This window comes from Lathyrus oleraceus, chromosome 4 (assembly GCF_024323335.1).
Source record: "Lathyrus oleraceus cultivar Zhongwan6 chromosome 4, CAAS_Psat_ZW6_1.0, whole genome shotgun sequence".
Classification (NCBI taxonomy): Eukaryota; Viridiplantae; Streptophyta; class Magnoliopsida; order Fabales; family Fabaceae; genus Lathyrus; species Lathyrus oleraceus.
Window position 1 is genome coordinate 274,234,303 of NC_066582.1, and position 12,112 is coordinate 274,246,414.

The following is a 12,112-nucleotide window of genomic DNA, read 5'->3' on the forward strand; positions in this document are numbered from 1 at the left end:
TTAAATTTATTTATTAAATAATAATTTTAAATATAATATTTTCAAATTTTAATATGATTATTTGAAATGATTTAAATTTTGAGACCCCATTTATTGTCCTGTAAACAATTATATTGGTCCTTTTGGCACATGCTAGTTATTACCGATTATCAAAGGCAGTTGTGGTGGTCCTATAATAAACAATTATTCATTAAAGACAAACATGTACGTTTTATGTTCACTCATTTCTCTAGTATTGTTCATGTGATCTTGGTGGCATTTATAACTTGGGCGAAGTAATTTTTATTCAACACATTATTATAAAATTGAAATACCAATAATACAAATTTTATTTTTAAAATGTATTTTAAAAATACATCTATCAAACAAGTTTTTTTATTTTCTCATCTCTAAAACAGTTTTCAAAAATAAGATTATCAAACATATTTTTATTTTATTTTATTCTTTAAAACAGTTTTTTAAAATTGATTTAAAAAATAATTTTTAAAAACTAAAAACAAAAAAGTCATTCAAACAAGCCCTAATTATTCAAGCCAACGATGTGAATGATGAATTTTAAGAGTTTTTAGACAAAATGAATTATTTGGATGGTTTTATGCTAACTTATATCAAACATTAAATTTTCAAAAAGTTATATCTTTTATCATTTTGCTACTTAGACTCGCACTTTAAAGTATTACAGTTTATTAAATAATGTTAAACATTTTATTTACAAATATAAATTTGAATGAATATATAAATTTAACTTTGTTAACACAACTTTTGTAAGATTGGTGTAAATATTATCTTCTATATAGCCGCATTGGAAAATACGATGGGTAAAATGAAAAAATAGCACAACAAAAAAGAAAATTATATTGTAAACAATTATAAAAGTGTTATCTTAATTGTTTTATTATTTAAGGAAACGATTTATGACTGTCCCTAGCAATAATTATATAACGTTGTCTTAGATGTCATAGAAAAATGTCCTTTATTCTTATAGTTTAGGTTATGCTTGATAATAGTATGACCAAAGAGAGAAAAAAGTGTTGCCTTAGATATAAGCAACACCGGCATAAAAGACAACTAAAATCGTTCTCTATTCTTTGAAAACTTTACCTTGTACCCCTACAATTGTACCCACACTTTTATAAATAATTTTTTTGACCAAAATACCCTCATATAAATAGGGTATATTTTTTAGAAATGAAAAATTTTCCCATTTACGTTTGAAGACTTCCGGAACACACATTTTTGTATTTTTTGGCATTGTAAACCGAAACACTAAGAGTAAGTCTTCCGGTTCATATAGTGTATACCGGAACACTTATCTAAAGTCTTCCGGTTTGTTGCCTTTTGGGGGCATTGAACCAAAAGTCTTTTAGAAAGTCTTCCGGTTTGGTTGGTTGTATACCAGAACTCTTTCTTAAAGACTTCCGATTTGGATGAACTAAACCGGAACTCTTTTAAGAAGTGTTCCGGTAGTCAACCTTTTATTTTTCCACACTGAAACTCTTCTTTGAAGTATTCCGGTGCGTTTTTTTTTTAATTTTAATTTTTTTTATTTTAATTTTTAATAATTTTTTTATAATATTTTTTTGTAGTGATTCGAAGACGAGGTGCAGATGGTAGGATTCCAGACCGCACTTTAGGTCGGGGCACATCTTCATCTGCAGCTGAGCCGGCTGGATATCCAGGAGGGTCGTACGATACGTCTCTTTTGGTGAAGTACGAGCATCATGTTGCTCGACATTTATGGTTTGGTGAGGTAAATAAACGGGATATATTTGAAAATGAATAATAGTTGAATATTTTATATTGTGTTTTAATTGTTTTTAGGAAAGAGGTCCAAAGAAAGAGTTGAAGGTTGCTGGACATGGACTGAAGCTGACATCTAGGATTTCATTGGCTCTTCCACCACAGATGGAGAGTTGGGTATCTAGATCTGGTTTATCTTCACTTCAGAGAACTAGTCTGAACAAGATAGACACAAATCTTGTCTCTGCATTTGTGGAAAGATGGCATCTAGAGACATCTTCATTTCACATGCCGTTTGACGAAATGAGCATTACTTTGGATGATGTCTCATGTCTGCTTCACTTGCCCATCAGGGGTATCTTCTAGAGTCCTCAGGATGTCACGGAAGAGGTAGTTGTTGAACTTGCTGTTGACTACTTAGGAGTGTCACAGGGTGAGGCACAATCACATGTTCGTAGCTGCAGGGGTTCGTATTATAAGTTGGAGTGGTTATACGATTTATTCGTACAAGATAGAGTTGCTTCCAATTGGGCATATGCGACCAGAGCATATATGTTGATGTTGGTGGGTTCCACCATTTTTGCCGATAAGACCTTTACACTTGTAGAGGCACGATACCTCCTACTGTTTACGGACTTAGATAGATGTTCAGGATATAGTTGGGGAGCAGCTGCACTAGTTACCCTATACAGATATCTTGGAGATGCGTCCATGTTCAGTTGCAAACAGCTCGGTGGATATCCTACTCTCCTACAGGTATATAATTTAATTTTGTTTATTAAGTGTTTGATTCATTTTATAAAATATGTTAACTTAATTTATTTTATTTATTATGTTTGTATTTTGCAACATTGTTGGATTCACGGGTACTTTCCAACTGTAGGAAAAAGATGGGAGAATTGGAAACCAGCTGATAATTGTGGTCTTCCTCGAGCGATGAGATGGTCGTATAGGCAAGGAGTCCTGAAGGTTGCTGATTTACGACCTATTTTGGATGAGCTGACACCTACCGACGTCATATGACATCCATTTGAGGATCATAGAGCATGGCGTCAGTTTGATGAGATATGTCTCTACAGGGGGTGTTTGAAGTGGGGTGACACAGTTGTTCCATACTTGCCTGACAGATGTTTACGTCAGTTCGGGTACATGCAGTATGTCCCATCCCCACCTATTGATTGTATGATGGCGACGGATATTGATGTTGATTGGATTGGTTACCATCAGAGCGTTATCGTTGTGATCCATCCAACTACCCTGGCCACCACTCCATCTGATGTAGAAAATGGTTATCTGGAGTGGTATTATTGTGTTTCGCATCCACGGTTGGTCCCTCCCCATCGTGACGATCCAAGAGAGGTACCAGTTCCTGTATATGACGCCGGACCATCTGATCCTGATTGGGCTCGTGTATCTACATTGATTCATCGCTATCTAAGACAGGTTAATGTCAAAGAGGAAGATCCACAATTTGCTGATTTATTTAAAGCTTTGCATATTTCACGTTCACATTGATTTATGTATTAAGTTTTAGAACTGAATATAATAGACATAATATAAAATTCATGTTTTAATTACATATTCATGTTTTGAGTACATATTCATGCTAATATAGGTGTAAGTAATTGTCAATGTTGTAGACGTCCTGCAAATCCTAACATCCAAGAAGTTGTTGTATGAGAATGAAATTTCCTCCAATCTAAATAGACCGGTGGCAACGGAAACCCCTCTTTCATGTTAACCTGATAAAGTGAAATAATTAAAATATTAAGTCATATAAAATATTAAGTGAAATAATTAAAATATTAAATCATATAAAATAACTTGTCATACAAAATACGTACCTGAACCCAATGATTTTGGTTAACAAAACCAATGCAATAAATAGAGACATTTGGTGAATGTGAACTTGTCATCGGAAAGAAAGTCATGCATGGATTGCCTAAACAGACAAGTACAATTTGCTATCAAGTAACCCATATCTGGTAGAGTCAACCATTTTTCAGGTGGCTGTGAACCAAAGGATTCTATCATCAAAGATTCTCTCACTTCTGGCAACCGATTAGAAAATAACTTGTCATACAAAGTTGACCTATCCTTGTCTGTTATTTCCAACCTCAACTCTCTGCGAACCATTGGCCAACCATCCTCACCATATCCATGCAATGACTCTAAATCCATAATTACCATATGATTCAACATTAACTACATCTTCAATGTATGACCTAATATGATTAGGAAATTGAAGAGTGAATTGTGGTTGCTTCTTTGATAATTTTAACTTCTTCTAAGTCTGTGATGGTTGAGATTGCCTTTGTGAAGATTGAGATGCCTTATCAACATACTCATGATACGAAGGGTCCCTATAAACATCATATTCTGCTGGTTTTTTCCCTTTCTTCTTCACTCCTCCTTTGGTTTTTAGTTTCTCAGGTGGTGGACACAATGGAGTCATTGTTGGGTATGCTCGTTCACATACCCTACTCTTTAATGCCCTTTTCCCAATAACATCTAATGACCTAAATCGTTTCCACAATTCATCCATTGCACAAGTCATATCCACCTCTGATCCATCATCTGCACCTACCTCTAACTCAACTTCCATAGTTAGTTTCCTCCAATGAACATGAACAACATCTATGGGTATCGCTATACCACCTAGTGTGTATCTTCCTAACTCACAAGCACAAGGTAACCCATAAGATGTTCTAAGAGTACAACCACATATTTGCCTGTTAGTTCCAACATAATCAACTCTCAATAACTCTTCAGCAATACGTCTCAAAGCAGCTCGAGATACGGAACCACACAAATAACCATAATAGGGACTTATGTGCGCGTGCTCAACTTCGTAAAAACTCTTTTGAAAAGAAGCTCTAATGTTTTCCAGTTGTAACCTCAAGTTGTTATTCATAGCTTCCCAACATTTGACCATGTCACCTATATTGTTTCCTAACATCTGCTTTAACTTCCAATGAGCAGATTCAACCCTAAAAATATTGAAAATAACACATAAAAAATACATAGAAAAAATATCACATATAAAAATAACACATAAAAAATTATAAGACGTACCGATTAGTCGTTGTGTTACCCAAATGTAGCACTCGATTAATCCATGCTCCAACAAATCTATGCCTATGTGGAGTCAACCATGTGTCTTTCAGATAATTCATAAATCCACTATAATCAACACATGCTTGCTCAAGTTAATGCAACCTTTGACCATACTCAACCTCATCACTAGCCCAAACAACTTCCATCCATAATGTGTCTATCGTCTTTTGCAGGTCATTCACCACATGTTGTTTGCATTTGGCACCAACGTTTTTGTTAATGTGAAATCTACATAGCAAATTAATCAACCTGGGAAACACAATTACAATTGCTTTCATCAAAGTAAGATCTCTATCTGTCAAAATCACTTGTGGACACAAGTCTTTCTTCACAAACAACTCTTTTAGTTTCTCCAATACCCAATAAAAATTCTCTGTCTGCTCAGACTCCATATACGCAAATGCAACAGCAAAGTCAACTCGGTTGATGTCATGCCAACAATTTCAAACAAAAGTTGTCTATATTTGTTTGTCTTGTAAGTGCTATCCATAACTAACACAATCGGAAAAATATTCAACAACTTAACTGAATCAGGATGGGCCCAAAATATCTCTCTCACAACTTCCGAGTCATCCTTTTTTCTACTCCAATAGACATAGCCTGCATCCTTAATAAGCTTAAACAGATGTTGTATCTCACTTCTAGGACCTCTTATCTCTTTTTGTATCACACTCTTATGCTTGTATACTTGCGTAATCCGAGTGACATTCTCAGGATCTCGGTCTTGCAAGGAAAGCAATATGTGTCTAGGTGGTACATGTCTCTTTGTCAAATCAGTGACATGTTGCTTCTCATCTGTGGTCAACCTACCAATAAAGGAATGACCTTCTAATCTATCAGGTAAACCATGATTATGTAACCCACATTTTACATCAATCTTCCAACCAGACCCATCTTTCGCCGGAGTCGACCTAATTTTAAATGGGCATCCACATTTCTTGGACGCACTTTGGGTACCACTATCAATACTCTTGTGTTTCCCACCTTTATCACAACCAAATATTAATTTGTTACTTCTCCCTCTCTTCCCTGTTTCAGTATCTGAACGACTGATAATAACAGTTACTTTATTATCGATTCCAACCTCTTTAATCCATCTGATCACCTCTTCTCGTGTACCAAATCTTTCAGTCGTTATAAACGCATCAGAAGTATCTACACATATTTGGGGAAGATTTTCCATTCCTGCACAATAAAAAAAATTTTAAAAAAATAAAATAAAAAAAAAGTAAACCGGAACACTTCTTGAAAGAGTTCTGGAACACATAATACACAAATCGGAAGACTTCTACGAAGAGTTCCGGTATGTGTCACTTTGTTTACCGGGACTCTTTCAAGAAGTGTTCCGGAACGTGACTTTTTTCTTAAAGAACCGGAACTCTTTCGTGAAGACTTCCGGTTCATTACTTTGTGTGTTCCGGATGTCTTTTGTAAAGTCTTCCGGTTTGGAAAAAATACATACCGGAAGTCTTTTTCCAGGAGTTCCGGTGCGAGGGTGAAATGTGTAATTTTTGAAAGTTTCAACTGAATGGTAAAAATGAAATGGTAAATTGGTTAAAACCAGTTAAGGGTAGAATTGGAATTTTTTAAGAATTGTAGGGGTATGAGGCTAAACGTAGGGGTACGAAGTAAAATTTTCCTATTCTTTTAGGCAATTTTTATATATGTTTCTAACAATTATTTTGAAGTGTTGTAACATACAACAAATATTGGAGCGAGTCTTCATATTTAAAGAGAAGAGATTGTTTATGCAAAATTTATTTGTTAATCTAAATTAATTTTTTTCAAGATTTATTACACTTGTATATAAGGTTATTGTTTGTTTTAAATTCTTTAGATAAAAATGATGGGGAGAGAGGTAAATGATGAGTGAATTTGGGATTTTAACACTACTATAAAAATATATATAATTTCTGATGCGAAGTTGATTTAACATCGGTTACTAAAATTGGGTAATGAATGACGTCATGGAAACTCTCCATTATACGCCTCGATTTTTGAATAACTGAGAGGATAGTTGAAATGACAATTGCTTCGATCCCTAACAATAGCTTTTTTTATATTTGCAAAACTAGCGTCACATACCGCTCGACTTATGGCCAAAACCGAGGGAAAAGATAAATTCTTTTTTTTTAAATACTATTATATTGTTTACACAAAATATTAGAAAATTAATTTATTTACAAACTACATTGTTTACACAGAATATTAAAGTTAAAATATATAACAAATTTTGATGCGGATCACTATTGGCAGTGTCTTGAGTGTTGATACTCATTAAATGAATGACAAAAATTTATTTAAGGACGGTGAATAAACTTATTAAACACGCTTATATTTCTTCTTGAGTCAAAACTGAGTTGAATTGTGTTTCTTTTAAAATAAAAAATACAATAAAATATGTTTCATCCCAAGCGTCACATACCTCTCGGTTTCTTTAAAAAAAATAAGGGGGATAAGTTTTTGTTTTAAATTACATTGTTTATACAAAATATTAAAATATATTATTTAACCAGATCTAGATTTTGACAATGGATTCTTCGAGAATAACAAATCTTTTCAAGTTATTCTTGTAAAACAACAAATCTTTGTTATTATTCGGATTTTATTGTATACCCTTTGTGCGTATTCTTTTCAAGTTAAAATGGATTTCATGCATCCAATTTGTTATAAGTTATATGTTCTAACCATGAATTTTTTTTTCGGACTTGCAATCCATCCTAGAGATCTGTTCAAAGATTTCATTATCTCGAGCAAATGTTTTTATGTCAAATGTTTAAGAATAAATTTCTCAATATTGTCAACCAAGGAAAACAATAAACTATGGAGTATTTTCTTTGATTGTAAACATAGGAAGGTGATAAGTGGTTTTCACATCGTTACTTCTAAACATTTTTAAGATTTTATCGCATTTTGATCATTTTACTTCTGCTTACCATGTTTAACGTTTTGGTTGTGTGTTCTTGCTATTTTCAGAGCCTAATGAGAATCCAAGACAAAGAGGGATAAAAAACAGAAAAAACAAGTCAAAAAGACAAAAGTCAGCTTTTCCCCATAGTAAAACTAGTGGTCTGCTACAACCACCCGTAGTTGTTGTTAAAGGTCGCAGCAGCAGAGGCGCATAGGGTTCCCAAGTTGCATTCTCTAGTACAATTAGCAGGGGCTTGCTACGGCCACCCGTAGCAACTGCTACGAGCCGTAGCAAGAGGGTAAAGCCTAATTCTCTTAGTTCCGTTTTTAGAGTGATCCTCAATGATCATGCCTTTTTAAGCATTATTTGATTTAATATATTTTTGATGTAATATGCATTGAACCAAAGATATTATACCAGTTTTAGTTTTTTCTCTAAAACTCATAACATGTGTCGCACCTCGAAAAAATGGGATTACGACTTCAAAGCGAAACGCAATCGCACGCTTGCAATGATGGACTGAACAGAGTCGCCACCGGACTTTATTTATTCCCAAAATGGGAAAGGGAAAATATCGATAAAACCCCTAAAAGAAAGGATAAGATATGGTCATCGCAACCAATATCAGGGTTCGGGAGTCGGTTACGCAAGGGGAAGGTATTAGCACCCCTCACGTCCGTTGTACTCAACGGGAACCATTAGGTTAGTTGTGTGCGCTAGTGTTAGTGGAAATATTAGGCTTTTCGAATTATTAGGTGGGAAAGAAAGAAAGGATGAGAAGAGAATGTTTTTGGATTTTTGACGAAGGACTAAACCTAAGTTTTTTATTAGTGGGCCTGACAAGATTTATAAATCCTGCTCCTACGTATCTTAAAAGAGAAATCAAGGCTTACGTAGTTCTGGGTAGAAAAATGTTTGTTTGTTGGTCGATTTTAGCGAAAGCTATATTGTATTAATCGACGAGAATATTGTTTTACCCAAAACAGATGAGGAGTGGACGCATACCACACATCGAACAGATTTATAAATCTACATTCGGAAAAGCGTCACTTATCTCGACTCAACAATCGTGGCCGAAACATTGTTTTGTATCACTTAAGACAATATATCTTTCATTTATGAAAAAGGTTCTTTGATTAGTCGCACGGCGGCGAAAAAGAGTTTGATTGGTTGGAGGTATTTTGAGTGATGGCGAGAGCTTGGATGAGCGAGATATACATCTCGAATCCTAGCCTCAGGAGTGCACGGTATACACCATGTTTCATTTCCATCTTTATTGAAAGAAGTTAAGATAGGAATTAAGTATTTTGGAATTTGATTGAGAAAGGGTTTGAAGAAACCGCATTGACAATTTTAGACGATGGCGAGAGCCAAGATAGGCGAGGCATACGTCTCGAATCTTAATCTCAGGAGTGCACGGTATACACCATGTTCCATTTCCACCTTTATTGAAAAAGTGTTAAATAAGAATTAGGTATTTTGAGTTTTGTTGTGAAAATGACTTGACCCTAGATCAAGTATTGATGGACGTTCAAGAGAAATTTGAATGAGTGTTTGAGAGAAAACAAACTGGATAAATTTGGATGATGGCGAGAGCTAAGATAGGCGAGGCATACGTCTCGAATCTTAATCTCAAGAGAACTGACTCATTGTAAGAAAGCCCAAGAGTAAGCTATGTGAGGTTGATGGCGATGCTTAAAAAGCAATCGACTTACAAGGGTATGGAAATGGGTATTAATAACCTAAAATTAAAATAAATAGCAAGGTACTATATAGAAAAAGAAATTAAATAAAATATTAAACATAACAAATATAAATACAAAAATTGGCTACCCCCAAGTATCGAACCCGCTCCACTAAAGATCATGAAACTGCCCTCTCTCCACTAGACCATTTATGATTAGTTATTATTTACAATAACAACTTGGGTATATAAACCAGAATAGATTGGAATAAAAAAATTAAAAATAAAAACTAAAATAAAAAAATGATCTGTTGGATTACCCAAAAAAACCTAGCCGCCTGGCTGTTGGGTTCCATGCTGATGGATTGGAAACATAAAAACTAATTAATAAAATGTGCAAAGGAAAACTAAAGCATTAATTTTTTTAATGGGTTTTTTATGTGGCTTAAATGTTTGTTTTTTTTTCAAAATAAAATAAAAGAAAAAAATAATGGGAGCAACAGTAACAGACTCTCCATCGTCACTCCCTCATCGTCCTCACTCTCACAACGTCTTCACGCTTTCGCTTCTCTCAAAATCGGTTTCTCAACCTCGCGTCTCTCTTAAACTTCACTCATCACTCTCAATCGCTCTCCCAAAATCGCTCTCAACCTCGCGTCTCTCTCACTATCGCTCACAATACTACCCAAGAAATACACGAATCTACGGTTTCAAAAGAGAGTCGAGTGAAAATCTCACCTTCGACGGTGACGACGACTCAGGTGATGCTTAAATCCTCTTCCTTCGCCTCTTCAAATACCGGTTTCTTTTGATTTGGGGATTAGGGTTCTTTGTGGAGTTTTGTCCGCCTCTCAATTTTTTCGTCCTCTCCTCTGATTCTCTTCTCTCCTTTTATGTCCAACAAATTTAGGGTTTGAGATTGGCTTATGCATATCAAAACAGGTGTCTCTGCAAACTCCTTTTGGTGCTCAGAAACGGATTGCCTCTTTGATGCTTGTTCTGGAAAAGGTAATCTGAACCTGTGCTTTTTCTTCGAATTTTGTCTCCATTCCATTTTGGGATTTTTGAACTCTTACTGTTTTGACTAGTTACTCGTGTTTTACTGCAGTGAATTCAGAGAAAGCATGAGTAACACTCGGTTCTGTTTGGATTTGTTGCTGCAGGATGTGAATTTTACTGTTGAATGTTGTGATAAGGCGAAATTCTAACCCTTCCTTGTTGATTAACATAACCTGGATTAGTGTTAATCTCTATGAAGCATTCGATTATTCCCAAATGCTTCAAAATAGTTTCAACGTTAAAACATATTTGCGTCATTCACAATCCTCAAATCACACCCTAAAGCATGCGTTGATTTGATTGCAGGTATGATTCTATGATGAATTGGAAGCCTGTGAAGAACATTTTCAATCTCTTGAATGGTTATACCATGTGAATGAAACTCCATCATCATCATGTCCATGACTGAATTCCAATGCATCGAAAAATGGTAAACTTCTTGGTTTCCAACCCTGCCTTTCATGTATATTGCAGCATTGCCGAATTTATGCATAGTTACCGTATCTGATGCTTATGCAGAACTTAGATCATGACACATTCTGGTGAGCTCTTTGACGCCATACACAAAATGCAGCCTCAACGTGGTTGGCGATCTTGAGTGCAACATGTTCAGAAGATATGTTCAAGTGACCAAATAAGCATCCTGAGGAGAACCGATTTGATGCGCTGTACTGGTAAAATGAGATTCACAGAAGATTGACCGCTGCAGCACTGACTGACTTGTTCAGTTACCAACCCAAACTGACAAATTCTACACGCCTGCTCTCGACTTCAATGATAACAAGCCGCCGGACACCTGTCGTCACAACTGTCTGCAAGAGAGGCGTGCATCCAATTGGAGAGAGACTGCCCGACGGTCCTGATACAGTGGCTGATAGAGGCACTGAACTAGGACGAGCAATTGTTTGCACTCTGGAATTTGACAATGCAGGAGGATATGGTGGGCAGTTATATTTGTCAATTCATTTGGTTGTGGTGCAGGTCTGTAGCATGATTGTTCTGCAGCATGACTATTGTCACATGGTTAGGTCTGCTGCCATTTCTCTATGTAATGTTGTCTGCTGCAAGTGTTATACAGTTTTGATACAATCCGTGCAGCATATTTTGCCTTGGACTGCTGAAGGATTGTGGTTGTCGGCTTCTTGACTTGTTTTGCCTTACGGGTTTTGTTCTGTATACTGATCTGCTGGCCTGATGCAGGATGTTGTGTTGTTTTGCATTTTTGGCGTTTCGGATGAACTACGTTTGAGCTCTGCGGAAGGTTAGATATCAGCTTGTTGTTTTGGACTTACCATCCGCGGTTCTATTGCAGCCGATGGTGACTTATAGCTTTTGATTGAGTTTCGTTGTCGGCGTTGCCGTTGGCTCTCACTACATCATTGTGGCTTGCAGTTGGTATGCATTTGTGAGACTGTTGTGTTCAGTTGCTGCTGCGGTCTGTTGTCGGCGTTGCCGTTGGTTCCAGCGTGGCTTATGTTTCATGCTGCAGTTGGTTTATACTGTGATTGTCGTGGTATTTGTTTGGTAGCAGCTTTTTGGTTAGAAAATGCACGGCAAGTGGAAGCGTGGAGTATAGAATCATGAGGCATACCAAGACTCTC

The 12,112-nt window shown here is 35.9% G+C and overlaps 1 protein-coding gene across 1 annotated transcript; it reads left to right on the top strand.

Annotated features, from left to right (window-relative positions):
• Positions 1–814: 814 nt before the first annotated feature.
• On the top strand, positions 815–2,622 carry LOC127137059 (protein MAIN-LIKE 1-like). Its single transcript, XM_051063556.1, has 3 exons — positions 815–818; positions 1,587–1,750; positions 1,822–2,622. Exons 1-3 carry the CDS (start codon positions 815–817, stop codon positions 2,104–2,106), a joined length of 453 nt encoding a protein of 150 aa, XP_050919513.1. The 3' UTR covers positions 2,107–2,622.
• Positions 2,623–12,112: the final 9,490 nt, after the last annotated feature.